Raw genomic sequence first — 23918 nt, forward strand, 5'->3', positions numbered from 1 at the left:
CTCCTTTACTGTTACACTGGCAACAATCTCTTCTCTATTTAAGACAGATGCAAAGTACTCACTTAGTACCTCTGTCTCCACAAGAATATCCCCTTTTCTGATATCTACTCGGCCCCAAGCTTCCTTTGACTACCCTTTTTATGGCTCAGAGACATGGACCATATACAGTAGACAGCTCAAGTCGCTGGAGAAATACCACCAATGATGTCCTCGCAAGATCCTACAAATGCCCTTGGAGGACAGACGCACCAACATTAGCGTCCTCGACCAGGCCAACATCCCCACCATCGAAGGACTGACCACACTTGATCAGCTCCGCTGGGCAGGCCATATTTTCCGCATGCCAGACACGAGACTCCCAAAGCAAGTGCTCTATATGGAACTTCTTCACGGCAAACGAGCCAAAGGTGGGCAGTGGAAGCGTTACAAGGACACCCTCAAAGCCTCCCTGATAAAGTGCGACATCCCCACTGACATCTGGGAGTCCCTGGCCAAAGACCGCCCTAAGTGGAGGAAGTGCATCCGGGAGGGTGCTGAGCACCTTGAGTCTCATCGCTGAGAGCATGCAGAAATCAAGCGCAGGCAGCGGAAGGAGCATGCAGCAAACCTGTCCCACCCTCCCTTACCCTCAACAACTATCTGTCCCACCTGTGACAGGGACTGTGGCTCTCGTATTGGACTATTCAGCCACCTAAGGACTCATTTTAAAAGTAGAAGCAAGTCTTTCTTGATTCCGAGGGACTGCCTATGATGATGATGATTATTGGTATGTTTATAAAAGTCTTTTGGGTTCCCTTTGATGTTAGCCGCTAATCTATTCTCATAAATTCTCTTTGCCCCTCTTTTCCTTTTTCAGTTCTCCTCTGTACGTTGTATATTCAGCTTGTTCTCTACTGAGTTATGAATGTAACATTTAACATCAGCCTTCTTTTTCTGTTTTGTTTCAATCTCTATATCTTTAGTCACCAGGGATCTCTGGCTGTGGATGACCCTCCCTTTGGAAACCTCTCTTTCCTCCTTCAAGACGCTCCTTAAAACCTATCTCTTTGACCAAGCTTTTGCTATTTATAAGAACATAAGAAATAGGAGCAGCAGTTGGCCATTCGGCCCCTCGAGCCTGCTCCGCCATTTAACAAATCATGGCTGATCTGAACTTGGACTCAGTTCCACTTCCCTGCCCACTTCCCATAACCCTTCACTCACTTATCATTCAAAAACCTGTCTATCTCCACCTTAAATATATTTAATGACTCAGCCTCTACAGCTCTCTGGGGGTAGAGAATCCCACAGATTTACGACCCTCTGAGAGAAGAAATTCTTCCTCATCTCCGTTCTAAATGGGCGACCCCTTATTCTGAAACTGTAGACTCTAGTTCTAGATTCCCCCACGAGTGGAAACATCCTCTGTGCATCCACCTTGTCAAGCTCCCTCAGTATCTTATATGTTTCAATAAATACTTATGCGGCTCAGTGTCAAATGTTTTATCTCATAATACTCCTGTGAAGCACCTTGGGACGTTTCACAATGTTAAAGGCGCTATATAATTACAAGTTGTTGTTGTGTCTAGTCTGTACCCAAACTATCCCCTCTTTGAAAGACTCCCATTGCTCACTTAATGTTTTACCTGCCAATCTTTGATTCCAATCCACCTGGGCCAGATCCCTTTTCAACTCACTCTCATTAGCCCTCCTCCAGTTAAGTATTCTCACGTATGATTATTTGTTACCCTTATGCAGAACTACTCTAAACCTGAGGATATTATGATCACTGTTCCCCAAATGCTCCCCCACTGAAACATGCTTCACTTGCCTCACTTCATTCCCCAGAACTAGATCTGTTATGTATTTAAGTCCTTGCAACCTGTATTACACTACCACCAGAGGGCCTACCTGTTGGAGTCCCTTGGGAGCTGGGTATATAAGCAGGTCACCCACGAGGTACCTGCACTCTGGAGTTTTATTAAAGGAGCTAAGGTTACACTTGCTCATTGTACACAGTACTCAGTTTCATCCTTTATTATGAGCTTATCAAGATCCAGCACTGCTTCCTCCCTCGTTTTGTTGAAAACATACTGATGAAGGCAATTCTCTTGTACACATTTCAGGAATTCCTCCCCCTCGTTGCCGTTTACACTGTTACTATCCCAGTCTATATTAGGATAATTGAAATTCTTCAGTATCGCTACACTAGTTCTTGAATTTTTCTATAATTTGCCTTCAAATTTACTCCTCTATTTCCTTCCCACTATTTGGTGGCCCAGCAGCATTACTCCTATTGTCAGGTTATTGTCTATTGCTGCATTATAGGACTGGTTTTTAACCCCCGTGCCCGACGAGAATGGGGCGAGTGGAGGGAAAGATTAAATAGCAGCAATGCTCTCTGGCTTGGCCCCTCACACCTGCTGATGGGTATTACAACTCCCGTATTTCGGGAGGTATATGGAGCCCTCACTGTAGGCTGCTGAGCTTATCATTAAAATGCAGCAGTCAGGGTCTGATGGTGTAATTCAGACCCCAATGCCATTTTAATGTGCAGTGAGTTCAGCGTCTGGTACCGGCCAGCAAATAGCAGCAGGCCCAGAAGAAGGCCGAGAAGGTTAGTCAAAGTTATTTTTTAAAGGTCACCTTGTGGGCCGGGGGAGCAGGAGTAGTAACTTTCAAAAGCGAATTGGATATATACTTGTACAGGAAAAATTTGCAGGGCCTATGGGGGAAAAGCAGGGCAGTGGGACTAATTGGTCAGATCGTTCAAAGCGGCACGATGGGGGTGAGTGGCCCCCTCTTTTGATTACTTTGTGATGGCAGTACAATTGGAGGAAGGACTCAGATTCAAGAGGGGCTCTCCGATTTATGGCATGATGGAGGTTTCAGTGTTGTTTTCTGATACATGGTGATCAGGATTTGGACTCGCTTGAGGTGTTTCAAACTGCATACCTTCGAACTGATGTGTAAGGAGATACTGTTCGGGCTGTGTATCATCACAGTGAGACTGATGACTTGAAAGCCAGTAGTATCCAACACTTGATACCATATCTGGACAAAACAGAAAGGGTGTCATTAATCTGGCTGATGTTAGACCAAGTGATCTCAGTTCAACTTTCCCTTGGAACAAAAGAACATAAGAACATAGGAGCAGGAGTCGGCCATTTGGCCCCTCGAGCCTGTTCCCCCACTCAATAAGATCATGGCTGATCTGATCCTGGCCTCAACTCCACTTTCCTGCCGGCTCCTCATAACCCTTGACGCCCCTCTAGTTAAAAATCTGTCTATCTCTATCTTAAGTATATTCAGCTTCCACAGCTCTCTGGGTAGAGAATTTCAAAGACTCCCAACCCTCCGAGAGAAGAAATTCCTCCTCATCTCAGTTTTAAATGGGTGACCCCTTATTCTTAAACTATGCCCCCTAGTTCTAGATTCCCCCATGAGGGGAAACATCCTCTCTGCATCTACCCTGTCAAGCTCCCTCAGAATCTGATATGTTTCAATAAGATTATCTCTCATTCTTTTAAACTCCAATGAGTACAGGTCCAACCTGCTCAACTTTTCTTCATATGACAATGCCTTCATCTCAGGAATCAACCAAGTGAACCTTCACTGAACTGCTTCCAATGCAAGTATATTCCTCCTCTTATACTCAACCAAGTATAAAGAGACCAAAACTGTACGCAGTACTCCAGGTGTGGTCTCACCAATACCCTGTGTAGTTGTATCAGGACTTCCCTGCTTGTATACTCTATCCCCCTTGCAATAAAGGCCAACATTCCATTTGCCTTCCTGATTACTTGCTGTACCTGCATACTAACTTTTTGTGTTTCATATACAAGGACCCCCAGATCCCTCTAAGCATTTTGTAGTCTCTCTCGATTAAATAATAGTTTGCTTTTTTATTCTTCTACCAAAATGGATAACCTCACATTTTCCCACATTATACTCCATCTGCCAATGTTTTGGCCACTCACTTAACCTATCTATATCCCTTTGCAGATTCTTTGTGTCCTCACAATTTGCTTTCCCACCTATGTTTGTATAATCAACAAATTTGGCTACATTACACTCAGTCACTTTATCTAAGTCATTAATATAGATTGTAAATAGTTGAGGCCCCAGCACCGATTCCTGTGGCACCCCACTAGTTACTGTTTGCCAACCTGAACATGACCTATTTATCCCGACTCTCTGTTTTCTGTTAGTTAGCCAATCCTCTATCCATGCTAATATATTACCCCCAACCCTGTGAGCTCTTATCTTGTGCAGAAACCTTTTATGTTGTGCCTTATCTAATGCCTTCTGGAAATCCAAATACACTCCATCTACTGGTTCTCCTATATCCACCCTGCTTGTTACATTCTCAAAGAACTCCAGCAAATTTGTCAAATATGATTCCTCTTTCATAAAACCATGCTGACTCTGCTTGATTGTATTATGATTTTCTAAATGTCCTGCTACTACTTCCTTAATAATGGACTCCAGCATTTTCCCAATGACAGATGTTAGGCTAACTGGTCTATAGTTTCCTGCTTTCTGTCTCTCTCCCTTCTTGAATAGGGACATTACATTTGCGGTTTTCCAATGTGCCGGGACCTCACCAGAATCCAGGGAATTTTGATAGATTACAACCAATGCGTCCACTATCTCTGCAGCCACTTCTTTTTCAGGTCCAGGGGACTTGTCCATCTTTAGTCCCTTTAGTTTGCCGAGTACTTTTCTCTAGTGATAGTGATGGTTTTAAGTTCCTCCCTCCCTATAGCCCCTTGATTATCTATTATTATTGGGATGCTTTTAGTGTCTTCTTCCATGAAGACCGATACAAAATATTTGTTCAAAGTCTCTGCCATTTCCCTGTTTCCCATTATTAATTCCCCAGCCTCATCCTCTAAGGTACCAACATTTACTTTAGCTACTCTCTTCCTTTTTATAAAGCTGTAGAAACTCTTACTGTCTGTTTTTATATTTCTCCCTCTTTATTATTTTTTTAGTTGTCCTTTGCTGGTTTCTAAAAATATCCCAATCTTCTGGCCTACCACTAATCTTCGCAACATGTATGCCTTTGTTTTCAATTTGATACCATCCTTAACTTCCTTAGTTAGCCATGGTTGGTACATCCTTCTTGTAGACTCTTTCTCACTGGAATATATCTTTGCTAAGAGTTATGAAATATCTCCTTTAATATCTGCCACTGCTTATCTACCATCTTAGCCTTTAATCTATTTTCCCAGTCCACTTTAGCCAACTCTGCCTTCATACCTTTGTAATTGCCTTTATTTAAGTTCAGTACACTAGCTTGAGACCAAGTTTCTCACCCTCAAACTGAATTAGAAATTCTAAAACTCTAAGGTCACTCTCCCCTAGAGGATCCTTTATTATGAGATCATTAATTAATCCTGTCTCATTACACATTACCAGATCTAAAATAGCCTGCTCCCTGGTTGGTTCCACAACATATTGTTCCAAGAAATCAACCCGCATACACTCTATGAACTCATCCTCAAGGCTACCTTGGCCAATTTGATTTGTCCAATCTATCTGAAGATTAAAATCACCCATCATTATTGCCATACCTTTCTTACAAGCCTCCATTATTTCTTGATTTATACTCTGTGCTACAGTGTAGCCACTGTTAGGGGGCCTATAGCCTACTCCCACCAGTGACTTTTCCCCTTATTATTTCTTATCTCCACCCAAACTGATTCTACATCATGATCTTCTGAGCCAATATCATTTCTCACTACTGCACGATCTCATCCTTTATTAACAGAGCTACCCCACCTCCTTTTCCTTTCTACCTATCCTTCCAAAATGTCAAATATGCCTAAATATTCAGCTCCCAGCCTTGGTCACCTTGCAACCACATCTCTGTAATGGCCATCAGATCATACCCATGTATTTCTATTTGTGCCATCAACTCATCTATCTTGTTTCGAATGCTGTGTGCATTCAGATAAAGAGCTTTTAATTTTGTCTTTTTACCAATTTTCCCTACTCTGACTCTACTTTCTGATGAACTCTTATGTTTATACGCTCTGTCCCTTCCTGTTGCACTCTGGTTATCGTTACCCCTATTGCCACCCTGCACTATTGTCTTTGTTTTTGTCTTTTTATATTTCCCATCACCTGAACCCTTAGCATGAACTGAAACCCTCATCGATAACAGTTAGCCCTGTCCTCAAAGTTGCTTGGAGAACTGACCTCATACAAGATTCGACAACAATATTTCGATGTTGCTGCAACCACGTCATTGAAGATTTCACGGCAACCATCACATCGAATGCCAGTGTAGACTCCAATGTAGCCAATTGTTCTAGTACGATACCTAGTTGAAAGATTAAAACCCTGTTTTGTACATAGCAGAGAAGAGCAGATAAATCAGGCAATAATGGTCAGCTTGAGCTTTAAAAGCCTGTGGATTGAAGGAGGAACAGAAAGACAGGAGTGGTAATTTCTGAGGTCCTGAGAAAGAATGAGTTATTGCAAGAGATGGCGCCATGAGCCTTGATTGCAACACATCGAGGGTAGAGGGAGAATCAATGTCCTAGGGGGAGTGTTTACTAGTGCTGTTGGGGAGGAGTTAAACTAATATGGCAGGGGGATGGGAACCTATGCAGGGAGATAGAGGGAAATAAAATGGAATCAGAAGCAAAAGATAGAAAGGAGAATAGTAAAAGTGGAGGGCAGAGAAACCCAAGGCAACAAACAAAAAGGGCCACATTACCCCAACATTCTAAAAGGGCAAAGTGTGTTAGAAAGACAAGCCTGAAGGCTCTGTGCCTCAATGTGAGGAGTATTCGGAATAAGGTGGATGAATTAACTGCGCAGATAGCAGTTAACGGGTATGATGTCATTGGCATCACGGAGAAATGGCTCCAGGGTGACCAAGGCTGGGAACTCAACATCCAAGGGTATTCAGCATTTAGGAAGGATAGACAGAAAGGAAAAGGAAGCGGGGTGGTGTTGCTGGTTAAAGAGGAAATTAATGCAATAGTAAGGAGGGACATTAGCCTGGATGATGTGGAATCGGTATGGGTGGAGCTGCGGAATTCCAAAGGGCAGAAAATGCTAGTGGGAGTTGTGTACAGACCACCAAACAGTAATAGTGAGGTTGGGGACAGCATCAGACAAGAAATAAGGGATGTGTGCAATAAAGGTACAGCAGTTATCATGGGCAACTTTAATCTACATATTAATTGGGCTAACCAAACTGGTAGCAATGCGGTGGAGGAGGATTTCCTGGAGTGTATTAGGGATGGTTTTCCAGACCAATATGTCGAGGAACCAACTAGAGAGCTGGCCATCCTAGACTGGGTGATGTGTAATGAGAAGGGTCTAATTAGCAATCTTGTTGTGCGAGGCCCCTTGGGGAAGAGTGACCATAATATGGCAGAATTCTTTATTAAGGTGGAGAGTGACACAGTTAATTCGGAAACTAGGGTCCTGAACTTAAGGAAAGGTAACTTCGACGGTATGAGGCGTGCATTGGCTAGAATAGACTGGCAAATGATACTTAAAGGGTTGACGGTGGATAAGCAATGGCAAACATTTAAAGATCACATGGATGAACTTCAGCAATTGTACATCCCTGTCTGGAGTAAAAATAAACCATGGCTAACAAGGGAAATTAAGGATAGTGTTAAAGTCAAGGAAGAGTCATATAATTTGGCTAGAAAAAGCAACAAACCTGAGGACTGGGAGAAATTTAGAATTCAACAGAGGAAGACTAAGGGTTTAATTAAGAGGGGGAAAATAGAGTACGAGAGGAAGCTTGCAGGGAACATAAAAACTGACTGCAAAAGCTTCTATAAATATGTGAAGAGAAAAAAGATTAGTGAAGACAAACGTAGGTCCCTTGCAGTTGGATTCAGGTGAATTTATAATGGGGAATAAAGAAATGGCAGACCAATTGAACAAATACTTTGGTTCTGTCTTCACAAAGGAAGACACAAATAACCTTCCGATTGTATGAGGGGACAGTAGGTCTAGTGAGAAGGAGGTACTGAAGGATATCCTTATTAGGCGGGAAATTGTGTTAGGGAAATTGATGGGATTGAAGGCCGATAAATTCCCGGGGCCTGATAGTCTGCATCCCAGAGTACTTAAGGAAGTAGCCCTAGAAATAGTGGATGCATTGATGATCATTTTCCAACAATCTATTGACTCTGGATCAGTTCCTATGGACTGGAGGGTAGCTAATGTAACACCACTTTTTAAAACAGAAGGGAGAGAGAAAACGGGTAATTATAGACCGGTTAGTCTGACATCAGTAATGGGGAAAATGTTGGAATCAATCATTAAGGATGAAATAGCAGCACATTTGGAAAGCAGTGACAGAATCGGACCAAGTCAGCATGGATTTATGAAAGGGAAATCATGCTTGAAGAATCTTGTGGAATTTTTTGAGGATGTAACTAGCAGAGTGGACAAGGGAGAACCAATGGATGTGGTGTATTTGGACTTTCAAAAGGCTTTTGACAAGGCCCCGCACAAGAGATTGGTGTGCAAAATCAAAGCGCATGGTATTGGGGGTAATGTACTGACGTGAATAAAGAACTGCTTAGCAGACAGGAAGCAGAGAGTCGGGATAAACAGGTCCTTTTCAGAATGGCAGGCAGTGACTAGTGGAGTGCCGCAGGGCTCAGTGCTGGGGCCCCAGCTCTTTACAATATACATTAATGATTTAGATGAAGGAATTGAGTGTAATATCTCCAAGTTTGCAGATGACACTAAATTGGGTGTGAGCTGTGAGGAGGATGCTAAGAGGCTGCAGGGTGACTTGGATAGGTTAGGTGAGTGGGCAAATGCATGGCAGATGCAGTATAATGTGGATAAATGTGAGGTTATCTATTTTGGGGGCAAAAACACGAAAGCAGAATATTATCTGGATTGCGGCAGATTAGGAAAAGGGGAGGTGCAACGAGACCTGGGTGTCATGGTTCAGCAGTCACTGAAAGTGGGCATGCACGTACAGCAGGCGGTGAAGAAGACAAATGGTATGTTGGCCTTCATAGCTAGGGGATTTGAGTATAGGAGTAGGGAAGTCTTACTGCAGTTGTACAGGGCCTTAGTGAGGCCTCACCTGGAATATTGTGTACAGTTTTGGTCTCCTAATCTGAGGAAGGACGTTCTTGCTATTGAGGGAGTGCAGCGAAGGTTCACCAAATTAATTCCAGGGTTGGCTGGACTGTCATATGAGGAGAGACTGGATCAACTGGGCCTTTATTCACTGGAGTTTAGAAGGATGCGAGGGGATCTCATAGAAACGTATACGATTCTGATGGGACTGGACAGGTTAGATGTGGGAAGAATGTTCCCGATGTTGGGGAAGTCCAGAACCAGGGGACATAGTCTTAGGATAAGGGGTAGGCCATTTAGGACTGAGATGAGGAGAAACTTCTTCACTCAGAGAGTTGTTAATCTGTGGAATTCCCTGCCGCAGAGAGTTGTTGATGCCAGTTCATTGGATATATTCAAGAGGGAGTTAGATATGGCCCTTATGGCTAAAGAGATCAAGGGGTACTGAGGGAATGATCAGCCATGATCTTATTGAATGGCGGTGCAGGCTCGAAGGGCAGAATGGCCTACTCCTGCACCTATTTTCTATATTTCTATGTTTCTAGGACGAGGTGCGATGGGGTGGGTGGGATGGCGTGTTGGCGTATAAGAAAATAAGAGAGGAGGTTGAGAGGAGCAATGACGATAGTAGAATTGGTAAAATAGAGAAAGACTAAAAGACAGAGATTGAGGTTGCAGGTGAAAGCTGATCACATCAACTATTTCTTGTATCTTCTCCAATAGCGTGAGAGATGCTAGAAGAGCTTCCTCAGATATGGGAGCAGGATTCTGGTCTTGGATGGACTTGAGCTTTATAGAGCTAGGAACTGAGAAGAAAGTGTTCATTTGCATACTCAGCAACATTGTACATTTGGAAGAAGCTTAGCACTTTCCTCCACAGAGGCTCGCTCTTCAAACCCACCAACACCTAGGTTCTCCAAGTCACCTTGACTAACAAGGTCGTCAGCTCTTATAGTTGTGCAATTCATCTTCTTGCTCAGTAGTGAAATGTTGGCCCTGAAATCCCGGCCTCCCTGAGTCCATACAGAGTGTGTACGGACCCGGGAATGCATTGCAAAGGCCGGTTTTCAGCACACAATGTGCATGCGCTGAAAACCGTCTTTTCCAATCTGTCAAGCTGGAGCTTGACAGATCCTCCGTACCTCGGGAGCGAAGACATTTGCAAGGGCAAGATTGTGGGATTTACCCATATCTTGCCCAGCAAATGTCCTCAAAACTCTTGCACCTGATAAAAGCAGGTGCATAGCCTACTGTTACAGGCGTAAGAGTTTTAAAACATACAAAAATATAATAAAATTAAATTAATAAAACACATTTTATTGCTAAAAAACCTGCCACTAAGATAAGTTTATTATTGACCCTAATTACAATAGTTTAAAAAAAAATCGGAAAAATATCTATTTTTTCTGAGGCATTTATTAACTTTAATTTCAATTAATTTTAATTATGTGAGGTGTGTTTTTTATTTTTTATTATGGTGTTTAGTGTGTTTTTTTTTTCTCATTAATAGCAATGAGAACTGGTAGATACGGAGTTTCCATTGCTATTAATGAGAAAGCTGTGGAATACTGTACCTGATTGGCTGAGCAGTCACATGTGACTGCACCTTCTGCGTGGGAACCTCGAGGACGGGAGCACGCTCCGGAGCGCGGGAAGTGAAGGCCTCCCCATCGCAATCCCACGCACCTCCGGGTCCACCAGGTACTTTCGTAGAAATATTTCAGGTCGGAGGCAATTGCCCGCGGGAAGCCTCCGACCGCAATTTCTGGGCTGTTATTTTCTCTCTTGTTGTCTTGTTTATATTGTCACCTCAGGCCACTTGCATTCCATTGGTTGTTGTGATTGAGCCCTGACAATTTGTGGGGACGCAGTCCTGGCAATGATGCCAGGATCACGTTCCTGTGGAGGTCCGCTGCTGATGTCAGGGGAACAATCTCCAGCAGTGGGCTTTCAGTCATTTGAGGTCATATCTCTGGCTAGCCTCCCTGGCGTCGGCTCTGGCAACATGCGTGCAAGATGTCCAGCTGTCTCCCTTAGAAAGCAGTCCTCGGTGCCAGGGGGTCACTTCAAACATTTTACTTAAAACTTCCCAGCAATCTTTGGGGATTCACTTGAGGCCAGTATGCCTCATCTCACTTGGTGTAGCAGCCAACCATATACTGCACCCATTGAGGTAGAGGAAGTTGCAACTCACAGTGCAGCAGTCACCTAATCTTGAATATCCATGAGCTGCCCCGAGACTCAGGTTTGAAGAAAAAAAGACGTGCATTTATATGTCCACCGGACATCCCAAAGCACTTTACAGCCAATAAAGTATTTTTGCAGTGTAATCCCTGTTGTAATTTAGGAACCGCAGCAGTCAATTTGCACACAGCAAGCTCCTACAAACAGCAACGTGATAATGACCAGATAATTTGTTTTTGTTATGTTGATTAAGGGATAAATATTGTTCAGGTTACCAGGGATAATTCCCCTGCTCTTTGAAATCGTGCGATTGGATCTTTTACGTCCACCTGAGAGAGCAGATGGGTCCTTGATTTAACGTCATATCCGAAAGACAGTGCAGCACTCACTCAGCACAGCACTGGAGTGTCAGCCTAGATTTCTCTGCTCAAGTCCCTGGAGTGGAGTTTGAACCCACAACCTTCTGACTCAGAGATGAGAATGCTGCCCACTGAGCCACAGCTGACACGGAGGCCACACATTCGAGGCCATTCAAACACTGAGCAATGTCGTCTCAGTCCTTGCTCCTGGTCCTTGGATTGGGGAAAACAGTGCTAAATATTTTGGACTCTTAACCATGATCTCCTTCATCCAGATCCCCCTCTTGGTCAATATAATGGGCTTCCCACATTATGTAGGTGTACCATTTTGTGACTAGCTCTAAATTATGTATTGATTTTCTTAAGGTGTCGAAGTCTTTATATTGGGCTTTCTTAGTGTTGAACTATGATTGTTAATTCATATTGTCTGCTGCTTTCTAAGCCCCCTGGTGACATTTTCACTTAAACCTGCTCTCTATTGGCCTCACTGAGTCTTTGCACCAAGGGACTCCATCCTCAGTACCTTCAACCTACACCTACTTTTCCCCTCTCCTCTCCTCTCACCCCTCCACTCTCCTGTTCTTGCTCAACCTTATCCTGAATGACATCTCTCCCAATCATACTCACGGCCACCCCTCAATCTTCCTGGTATGCAAGTTCCTACCGCCTCCAACATCTCCGAAAGAGGCCATTTTGAAGACTCCCTTGTTTCCCTGGTTATCCACATTCTCCTGTCCACTTCCAAGCTCTCTAACTCTCTGACTTAGAAAATAGCCTAAATAATAGTCAAAATGGGGTAGAGCAAAGGGATCGAGGAGTGCCAAGGTTCTATACACGTTTAACATAATCTCTCTGTTTTTCAGTAATATCGCTCTCGAAATGAACCACAGTGCTTTGTTTCCCTTTTTTATGGCCATATTAAGTTGCGTCGCTACTTTTAACGATCTGCGTATCTGTACTGCTAGTTCCCTCTGCTCCTCTACCCCATTGCCGCAGGAATCCTCATTCATGCATTTGTCACCTTCAGACTTGCCTTATCCAGTGCCCACCTTCTCACATTCGCAAATGATGGGCAGGAAGAGACTAGCTGGCCCATCAAGCCTGCCACACACTATGATAGCTGGGGTATCATGACTGAACACTTCCCGCCCAGATAATCTCCAGGGAGAGGCAAGATAACAGAGAAAAACCCAGGGACAGTAGGAAAGAAATACTCTGGGGAATCGCTCTCCGGCCCCCGCAGGTAATCAAAACCAATCCAGGTGATCACACGGACCAAGTGTTATCTGTCAGTCCACGTACCTACTATATGATGGGATCTCTACCCCAATCAAGAACCGATCCAGCTCCCTTCTGAAGGCAACAGAGAGTCAGCGCACACCGTAATGTCCCACCCCACCGACACTCTAGCTTACTCCGTGCAAACTCCCACTCGGCTATCATTCCCATTCCTGCTGATCTCCATTGGCTGCCTGTCCCTCAGCAATGCCCAGTTCCAAATCCTCATCCTTTATTTCAAATTCCTTCATGACCTCTCTTCCCCTCCCCCCCCCCCACCCCACCACTCACTTCTACAAACTGCTCCAGCCCCCAATCCCTTGCCAGTCTTTGATCTTGTAACTCTTGGGCACTGTGCCACCAGTAGCAGAGCTTTGTGCCACCTTAGACACATACTCTAAGGGGTGGAAATTCAGTCCGTTGCCACTTCTGTTTGTGCCCCGGAGGGGCGGTAACGGCGGCAGAAATCATCTCTGGCCGAGCGGCCAGCTTCCGGCACTCCGCCGGGACATTGGGTGCTGGGTTTGCGGGGGGGGGCGGAGCATTCCCGCCCGGGAGAGGCGAGCCGGTTTGCCACGCCCCCAGTTGCGACACTGTTTCGAAATTTGTTTTGCGCGCGATCCGCAGCGCCCTAGTGGGACCGCCTGGGAAAGCAGGCGGTCCGAGCTGTACCGGCCGCAGTGAGGGAAGGAATGCCGATCTGAGGTCAGTGTGATTGCTTTTTATTTTTTTATTATTTATGTGGCGTCAATAAGGTATTGGGAATGTTTTTGGTGGTTATATGGCTGATTTGTCCCCCCCAGGGAAGCCTCTCTTAGGGCGTTCCAGGCCGGCTGTTTAGCTCGGGATTTTCAGTTGCTCAGCTGGCCTAGCGCCCTAAAGAGGAGTGGAGCGCCTCCCTTAGCGCTCCACTCAGGGTCCAGTTGATGAATTTTGCGGCTGTAGACGCAAACCATTTCCCGGCGCAAAATTTACCCCCCACCGCCATTAGCGCCTCAAAACGGGCGGTAACGAATTTCCACCCCAGGAACTCTCTCCTTTTGCTACTTCTCTCCTTCAAGCTCCTCCTCAAAACCAATCTATCCATGTTTTTTTTTTATTGGAAGAGCTCTTGTTAAAATTGCAGTTGAAGTAGTTTCACACGAATATACTAAGTGTTCATATGTTACAGCCTTATTTGTGTTTTTTAAATCCTGTGTAACATTATTTATTTTTATTTTTTGAAGGGAGTGAGCAACCCTGGTTGGATAAAACCACTTTTAAAGGAGGGTATTGAATTGTCACCTGTGTATTTTTCAGCCGACCCACCTTTTAGTGCCTTGCCAGCCGTGATTGGTGCAGCCGTGGTCGGTATGCTGATTGCCGTTGTCGGAACGGTGTTGGTGTTTCAGTATGTGATACGGAACCGTGAAAACATTCCATGTAAGTAATTCCCAGCCCTTCTAAATCAATATGTTGGACACTACAAGTCATCAGTCTCACTGGGTAAAAAACATCTTAATTCCCAACACATGGAATTGACAGGCGGGAATTGGCCGGCTGGTCTATTGAACCTTCCCCACCCTCATGATGGCTGGAGTATCATAACTAGACACTTCCTAACCCCCTCCCCATGGTGGCCCCGCCCCCTCCCCCACTGTCAGTGTTCTCCAGGAAGAGGCAAAAAAAGAGATTTAAAACTACAGGGCAAATAAGGGAAAAAATACTCTGGAAAATTCCTGTCTGACCCCCTCGGGTGATGGAAACCTCTCCAGGAGATCACACGTTCCAAGTGTTGTCTCCAATACCACTGACCTTATATTATATGTATATACATGTAGTGTCCCTGCACCTTACTACAAACTCACACGAGGCATGGATATATCAGACACGGTCACTCTGTGACCTTCATCTTTATTGCCAGGACCAAGGAGTGTTGACCCTGGGTGGGACCTCCCCTTTTATACCCAGGTGAGGAGTGTTTCCCGCAAGTTTACTCCCTGTGGTCAGGGTGTGCATTTCTAGGGTACAGGTACAGTGTACATGAGTTACAGTTACATGACTATGTCATTGCAAGATGGTTAAATACATGACATCACCTCCCCCCTTAAGTCTTTTTGTCTCAGAGGTTAAGTCTGTCAGGTGGTCGACACTCTCTCGTGGAGCGCCGCAGTTGTGGCTCTGGTGGCTGAGCCTCGGCATGTGTCTCTGTCACTTGAGGTAATTCCGGCCTGTCCGGGCTGGCCGCAGGGACTGTGTATGCTGAGGACTGTCTGTGTTGCTCGTCCGCTGGCAGTGGTGTGGGTGCCATCTCATGCTCTTCTTCAGGTTCCTCCGTGTCTATGCTGAACTTTTTCTTTACTTGGTCCAAGTGTTTGTGGCGTATCTGCCCATTGTTTAGTCTGACCACTATGACTCTATTCCCTTCTTTGCCAATTATGGTGCCCTCAAGCCACTTGGGTCCTAAAGCATGGTTAAGAACAAATACCGGGTCATCTATTTCTATACATCTCCCCCTTGAGTTTCGGTTTGGGACTAGCGCTTGCCCTCAACAATGTCTGCCAGGGCTGGATGAATGAGGGACAGCCGCGTCTTGAGTGTGCGTTTCATGAGGAGTTCCGCTGGCGGGACTCCCGTGAGCGAGTGCGGGCGGGACGCATAGGCCAGCAGGAGGCGCAATAAGCGGTACTGAAGGGAGGGTCCTTGGATGCGTAGCATGCCCTGTTTTATGACTTGGACCGCCCGTTCTGCCTGGCCAATGGAAGCTGGCTTGAACGGCGCTATCCGGACGTGCTTGATACCATTGCCCGACATAAACTCCTGGTATCCATGAACGGGCCCGCATAGTCTACGTGAATGTATGACCATGGTCTGGTGGGCCAGGGCCACGGGCTGAGTGGGGCCTCCCTGGGGGCATTGCCCAGCTGGGCACGCGTCGTGCACCTGCGAACCCAGTGTTCCAGGTCTGAGTCAATCCCCGGCCACCATACACGTGACCGGGCAATGGCCTTCATTTATACGATGCCAGGGTGCTCGCTGTGGAGTTCCCTGATAAACGCTTCCCTTCCTTTCTGGGGCATGACTACCCGGCTGCTCTATAGCAGGCAGTCGGCTTGGATGGAGAGCTCATCCATCCGTCTCTGAAACGGTCTGACTTCCTCGGGGCACGCCCTGTGTGTGGGCACCCAATCCCCAGTCAGGCCACATTTCTTTATCATGGATAGGAGGGGGTCCCTGTTGGTCCAGAGTTTGATCTGCCGGGCTGTGATGGGGGAGCCCGCAGTGTCAAAAGCCTCAATGGCCATGACCATCTCGCCGCTCTGCTCCGACGCCCTCTCGGTGGTGGCCAGTGGGAGCCTGCTGAGTGCGTCAGCGCAATTTTTGGTGCCTGGCCGGTGCCGTATGGTGTAGTAATACGCAGCCAGTGTGAAGGCCCAGCACTGTATGCGAGCTGACGCATTGGCGTTGACAGCCTTGCTGTCAGACAACAGGGATGTTAACGGCTTGTGGTGTGCCTCTAGTTCGAACTGTCTACCAAAAAGGTACTGGTGCAACTTTTTCACACGGTAAACACAAGCGAGTGCTTTCTTTTCGACCATGCCATATCCACGCTCTGCCTGGGAGAGCGACCTGGAGGTGTAAGCCACCGGTTAGAGTCGGCCGTTATCTTTACCCTGCTGCAACATACACCCAACCCCGTAGGATGACGCATCGCATGTTAAGACCAGTTTTTTTACATGGGTCATACAAAGTCAACAGTTTGTTGGAACACAGCAGATTCCTCGCCTTATTGAAAGCTGGTTCTTGACAGTCCCCCCAAAACCATTCACAACCTTTACGCAGGAGCATGTGTAACGGCTCCAGCAATGTGCTTAAGTTCGGCTGAAAGTTCCCAAAATAGTCCAAAAGTCCCAGGAATGATCACAACTCCGACGTGTTGCCGGGCCTGGGTGCCCGGCGGATCGCCTCAGTTTTTGATTCATTGGGCCGGATCCCGTCTGCGGCAACCCTCCTGCCCAAAAACTCGACCTCTGGGGCCAAAAATACACACTTGACCTTTTTCAGCCGCAAGCCTACCCGATCCAATCGGCGTAGCACCTCCTCCAGGTTGTGGAGGTGTTCTTCGGTGTCTCGACCCGTTATGAGAATGTTGTCTTGGAATACAATCATTCCAGGAATGGATTTGAGCAAGCTTTCCATGTTTCTCTGAAAGATGGCTGCTGCCGAACGAATGCCAAACGGACACCTGTTGTAGACAAATAATCCTTTGTGCGTCGTGATGGTGGTCAGAAGCTTGGATTCGTCAGCCAGTTCCTGAGTCATGTAGGCCGAAGTGAGGTCCAACTTCGTGAACAGCTTGCCACCTACCAGCGTGGCAAAAAGGTCCTCCGCTCTCGGAAGCGGTTATTGGTCTTGTAGCGACACTCGGTTGATGGTGGCTTTGTAGTCGCCACAAATCCTAACTGAGCCATCTGCTTTGAGGACGGAAACGATGGGACTTGCCCAGTCGCTGAATTCAACAACCGAAATTATGCCCTCTATGAGCAGCCTGTCCAGTTCACATTCAATTTTTTTCATGCATCACATACGGCACCACTCTGGCTTTGTGGTGCACTGGTCTGGCGTCCGGAGTGATGCTTATCACTACTTTGGTGCCCTTGAACGTACCGACACCAGGTTGAAACAGTGACCCGAATTTTTGCAGGACCTGTGAGTGTGAACTTCGCTCCACGGATGAAATGGCGTGCACATCCCCCCATTTCCAATTCATCTCAGCTAGCCAAGAGCGCGGAGCCATTTCCCGGAACAATCCAGAGTGGCAGCCGGTTCTGTAATCCATTATGTGTTACCACCAAGTTTGCACTGCCCAGCACTGGGATGATCTCTTTGGTGTACGTTTGTAGCTGCGTCTCAATGCGTTCCAGTTTGGGCCTGCTAGCTCTGTGTGGCCATAGTCTCTCAAATTGTTGGCTGCTCATGAGTGACCGGCTAGCTCTCGTATCCAGCTTCATATGCACCGGGATGCCATTCAGTAAGACTTTCATCATCATGGGTGGCGTTTTAGTGTATGAGCTGTGGAAGTCAGCCACATGAACCCACTGAACTTCAGCATCTATGGCTTTACCCCAGGCCTCATCCTGCCTTACAGACCCCACGTCTGGTTCCTCTGTCTCGCAGATTAGCCTCGCTACTGCCTTTTTGCACATCCTGGTCAAGTGTCCACTGACATTACAAATCCTACAGGTATATTGCTGGAACCTGCAGCTTCTCGCAGTGTGTCTACCCCCGCACCTCCAGCATGAGCTGAGATTGCGATTGCTGTTAACAAAAGGACTATTACCAGGCATTCCTCTCTGATTGCCCATTTGGCTGTTTCTAAGCACTCTGATGGTGGGTGTTAATGATCCCATCGCGGGACGCATTGTTCCTCGAGATGGTGTTAATTGCTGATCCCCTTTCCATTGTCCTTGTTGCGAGCCCACCCTAGAGTCTGTTGCTGCCTGGGCGGTTTTGAAATGTCCTTGCCTGCTTGCGGGGTCCCGAGCCGTGTTCACCATGTTAACTCCCTGGTCCGTCGCCACGTTTGGACCAGGGCTGCGCATGTAAATTAGCTTAGTCTCCTCTTCACCTGCCATAAAGGGTCTGATCTATCAATGCCGCCCCTTCTAAAATCAAGTCCTTAGTCTTTATGAGCTTCCTGAAAATGCTGGCATGATTAATGCCCTCGATGAAAAAGTCCCTTAACAGCTCCCCCCTGCAGGCATCGGAGAACTTACAGAGACTGGCCAAGCGCCGCAGTTCCGCCACGAAGTCCGAGACGGTGAGAGTAGAACCGGTGCCAGGCCATGTGTACGCTACTCGCCGGCTTGAGATGCTCACTGATCAGCTGGCTGAGCTCTTCAAAGAACTTGTCCGCCGGCTTCTGGGGTGTGAGCAGGTCTTTCATCAGCGCATACGTCTGTGGTCCGCAGCTGGTCAGTAGATGCGCCCTCCGCTTGTCAGCCGCTGTCTCTTCCAGCCAGTCCTTTGTGACAAAGCTGTGCTGGAGTCTTTCCACGAAGTCGTCCCAGTCCTCACCCACACAGTAACGTTCCTCCGTGCCACCAGTGACCATCCTCGTGGTTCGGTGATTCCCGTTTCTCGTCGCCAAATGTAGTGTCCCTGCGCCTTACTACAAACTCACACGAGGCATGGATATATCAGACACGGTCACTCTGTGACCTTCATCTTTATTGCCAGGACCAAGGAGTGTTGACCCTGGGTGGGACCTCCCCTTTTATACCTGGAAACCCAGGTGAGGAGTGTCTCCCGCAAGTTCACCCCCTGTGGTCAGGGTGTGCATTTCTAGGGTACAGTTACAGTGTACATTTGGAAAAAGGTGACATGATAGGTCCAAGTCAGCATGGATTTGTGAAAGGGAAATCATGCTTGACAAATTTTCTGGAATTTTTTGAGGATGTTTCCAGTAGAGTGGATAAGGGAGAACCAGTTGATGTGGTATATTTGGACTTTCAGAAGGCGTTCGACAAGGTCCCACACAAGAGATTGATGTGCAAAGTTAGAGCACATGGGATTGGGGGTAGTGTACTGACATGGATTGAGAACTGGTTGTCAGACAGGAAGCAAAGAGTAGGAGTAAATGGGTACTTTTCAGAATGGCAGGCAGTGACTAGTGGGGTACCGCAAGGTTCTGTGCTGGGGCCCCAGCTGTTTACACTGTATATTAATGATTTAGATGAGGGGATTAAATGTAGTATCTCCAAATTTGCGGATGACACTAAGTTGGGTGGCAGTGTGAGCTGCGAGGAGGATGCTGTGAGGCTGCAGAGCGACTTGGATAGGTTAGGTGAGTGGGCAAATGCATGGCAGATGAAGTATAATGTGGATAAATGTGAGGTTATCCACTTTGGTGGTAAAAACAGAGAGACAGACTATTATCTGAATGGTGACAGATTAGGAAAAGGGGAGGTGCAACGAGACCTGGGTGTCATGGTACATCAGTCATTGAAGGTTGGCATGCAGGTACAGCAGGCGGTTAAGAAAGCAAATGGCATGTTGGCCTTCATAGCAAGGGGATTTGAGTACAGGGGCAGGGAGGTATTGCTACAGTTGTACAGGGCATTGGTGAGGCCACACCTGGAGTATTGTGTACAGTTTTGGTCTCCTAACCTGAGGAAGGACATTCTTGCTATTGAGGGAGTGCAGCGAAGGTTCACCAGACTGATTCCCGGGATGGCGGGACTGACCTATCAAGAAAGACTGGATCAACTGGGCTTGTATTCACTGGAGTTCAGAAGAATGAGAGGGGACCTCATAGAAACATTTAAAATTCTGACGGGGTTAGACAGGTTAGATGCAGGAAGAATGTTCCCAATGTTGGGGAAGTCCAGAACCAGAGGTCACAGTCTAAGGATAAGGGGTAAGCCATTTAGGACCGAGATGCGGAGGAACTTCTTCACCCAGAGAGTGGTGAACCTGTGGAATTCTCTACCACAGAAAGTTGTTGAGGCCAATTCACTAAATATATTCAAAAAGGAGTTAGATGAGGTCCTTACTACTAGGGGGATCAAGGGGTATGACGAGAAAGCAAAGCAGGAATGGGGTACTGAAGTTGAATGTTCAGCCATGAACTCATTGAATGGCGGTGCAGGCTAGAAGGGCCGAATGGCCTACTCCTGCACCTATTTTCTATGTTTCTATGTTTCTATGTACATGAGTTACAGTTGCATGACTATGTCATTGCAAGATGGTTAAATACATGACAATATATATATATAGAAAAGAGCATAAAAGCAGAGAAGTCCTGCTACAACTGTACAAGGTACTGGTGAGGCCACACCTCGAGTACTGTGTACAGTTTTGGTCTTCGTATTTAAGGAAGGATATACTTGCATTGGAGGATGTTCAGAGAAGGTTCACTTGGTTGATTCCGGAGATGAGGGGGTTGACTTATGAAGGTAGGTTGGGCCTATACTCATTGGAGTTCAGAAGAATGAGAGGTGATCTTATTGAAACGTATAAGATAATGAGGGGGCTCGACAAGGTGGATGCAAAGAGGATATTTCCACATAGGGGAAACTAAAACTAGGGGACATAGTCTCAGAATAAGGGGCCGCCCATTTAAAACTTAGACGAGGAGAAATTTCTTTCAGAGGGTTGTAAATCTATGGAATTCTCTGCCCAAGAGAACTGTGGAGGCTGGGTTATTGAATATATTTAAGGCGGAGATAGACAGAATTTTGAGCGATAAGGGAGTAAAGGGTTATGAGGAGCGGGCAGGGAAGTGGAGCTGAGTCCATGGTCAGATTAGCCATGATATTAAGTGACGGAGCAGGCTCGAGGGGCCAAATGGCCTACTCCTGCTCCTATTTCTTATGTTCTTATGTTCTTATACCATCACTTCCAACCTCTCCCCCAAGTCACACACATTCCGACTTGGCCATATATCACCATTCCTTCATCGTCGCTGGGTCAAAATCCTGAAACTCCCTCCCTAAGTGGGTGTATGCCTTCACCACACGACTGTAGCAGTTCAAGAAGGCGGTGGCCCACCGCCTTCTCCATAGAAACTACCAATGGATATTACCAGCCCCGCCCACATCCCGAGAATGAATCTTAAAAAGGCAGAAGCCTGAGTTTGGACTACTGAATTTTTCAGACTGTGTGTTGTTGCCATTCAAGCACTTCCCAAACTCGGATTATAGTATATAATAATCTTATAATTGCTGATTATCTCTCTTTCTTAGGGTTGCACGACCTGCTGTTTCAACGGTGAGTACTGCACAACCCATAATATGTACACGTGTAGCTCGCCGAACATGATAGTGTGTTTTTCTAAGATTGTTCAGAATAACATGTTCAGCTCTTTCAGCTGTGCCAGCGAGCTCACTCCCGAGCTGTTCTCCTGATCCTGCCTGAAGCTTAGATTAGTCTTGAAATGTTCAATTGTCCCCCAACATCCATAGCCTTTTGGGCCGAGAGTTCCAGATATACACCATCCTCTGTGTGGAAAAAGTGCCTCCTGATTGCACCTCAGAATGGCCTGATTCTAATTTTAAGATGGTGCCCCCTTTTCCTGGATTCCAGGGGAATAGTTTCTCATTATCCATCCTATCAACTCCCATTATCATTTTAAACACCTCAACCATCTAAACTCAAGGGACTGCAAGCCACGATTACATAACCTGTTCTCCTAATTTAATCCTTTAAGCCTTGGTATTATTCTGGTGAACTGTACATCGTATTTAAAAAGTGCTTGGACGTGCCGTAACCTACAAGGCTACGGACTAAGAGCTGGAAAGTGGGTTTAGGCTGGATAGCTCTTTTTTGGCCAGCACAGACACGATGGACCAAATAACCTCCTCTGTACAGAAAATTTGCCCCCGAGATGTCTGCGCTCCTCTAATTCTGCCCACCTGAGCATCCCTAATTGTAATCGCTCTGGCATCGGTGGCTGTGCCTTCTACTGCCTCGGCCCTAGGCTCTGGAACTCCCTCCCTAAACCTTTCCGCCTCTCTATCTCTCCTTCCTCCTTCAAGACGCTCCTTAAAACTTATCTCTTTGACCAAGGTTTTGGTCACCTGCGCTAATTTCTACATATGCGGCTCGGTGTCAAATTTTTATCGCATAATACTTCTGTGAAGCGCCTTGGGACGTTTCACTACGTTAAAGGCGCTATATAAATACAAGTTGTTGTTATTGTTGAAATAATCTACGATTCTTCTATGAAATGGTAGGTTTTTCAGTAGCTAGTTTTGGCTTCGAAATTGGTGTTTGTTATGTCTGTGATGTACCTATGAATGACTCCATGAGGCAATGTGTTGTACTCAAACTGTAGTGACCTTGGTCCTTTATTCATAACTCCAGAGTGGGGCAGTCGCATGATGGCTACCCTTTTATACAGCCTCTGCCACCAGGGCAGGAAACCCCGGTCTCCACCAGTTGCACCCTCTAGTGATGCCAGCATAGTATATACACAGTGTAAGCCTTATTGATAGTACATCAGGTAAACAAGTCCCCATCTTATGCAACTATACAGTGACTACACAGAGAGTACATCTATAGTATGCATATATAACATCACTCTCCCCCAAGTACTTTGTGCCAATTACCTTTGAACTATGTGCTCTGGCTTAGCTCTCTCCAGATGTAAGTGCCAATAGCCCTTGTACCTTGGCTGTGCTTTGGCTTGGCTCTTTCCCTGTTAACCCCCAAGTCCTTTTGTTGGGTAGGGGTTACCAGTTTGGATGGTTCGATGATGCAGTGGAGGTTCCAATGGGTCCTGGGTGTGATCCATGTGTGTGTCCATGGCTACATATGTCCCATTTCCCCCCCACTCCTCCACCCCCACAACGCGATCATGCAGCTGGCCCGTTACATTAACATACAGGATCAGACACAGTGCGAGTACAGTTTGTATTGTGACACCTTGGTTCAATGACTTGCATTTACAGTCGTGCGCCAGGATTGGGTAGATTGCATTCATGGTTCAGTCATGGTCAGCACTGAGGTAGCAGTAGGTATGCGAGGAAGCTGGTTCCAGAGCAACCGGACGGGGTCCTAGTCGTCTGATAGTGGTGCTGCACAGGGTGGGCTTGGTTCGCTCACCTTGCCAGGACTCAAGGCTTTTGCCATTGCCTAGTGGTGGGCAGAGCCACAGATGTGTGTGACCTCCCTGTCCTCCTTTGAGGGCTGCAGAATCTTCTGCCTGCTCTCTAATGGTGTTGGGAACCTGGCTGTTCCAGGTCCCGTTTAGGGAACTCGTTGGTTCTGACCTTTCGTTCCTGGACATGGCCGAGGTAGTGATTGGGTCTGGGGGCTGCACCGTCTCCACCCAGATGGTGGGCAACGGCGGCCGACTGCGCGTATTGGCGCCGTTTTCGTTTCCAGGTCCGTGGCGAATAGTGCCATCGGGTGCCTGCAGCGAGGGATAGACGTGGGGCAGGGTATCAGGATCAGTGCTTTCACCCTCCTGGGGTCGCTGGCCTATAACTTGTGGGGACACCTGGGGCAGGGCACCAGGATCAGCGCCTTTACCCTCCCGAATTTGCTCAC

At 46.6% G+C, this 23918-nt stretch overlaps 1 protein-coding gene across 1 annotated transcript in view; it reads left to right on the forward strand.

The window, feature by feature from the left end:
- The window catches only part of LOC139275647 (V-set and immunoglobulin domain-containing protein 10-like 2), a 76503-nt gene extending 54731 nt beyond the window's left edge, over window positions 1-21772 (forward strand). Inside the window, exons 9-11 of the mRNA XM_070892818.1 lie at window positions 14184-14306; window positions 21611-21635; window positions 21736-21772. Of these exons, the coding sequence (XP_070748919.1) occupies window positions 14184-14306; window positions 21611-21635; window positions 21736-21772 (185 nt within the window). The remainder of the gene's footprint in view (window positions 1-14183; window positions 14307-21610; window positions 21636-21735) is intronic.
- The last annotated feature ends 2146 nt before the right edge of the window (window positions 21773-23918 follow it).

This window comes from Pristiophorus japonicus, chromosome 11, assembly GCF_044704955.1.
Source record: "Pristiophorus japonicus isolate sPriJap1 chromosome 11, sPriJap1.hap1, whole genome shotgun sequence".
NCBI classification, from domain to species: Eukaryota; Metazoa; Chordata; class Chondrichthyes; family Pristiophoridae; genus Pristiophorus; species Pristiophorus japonicus.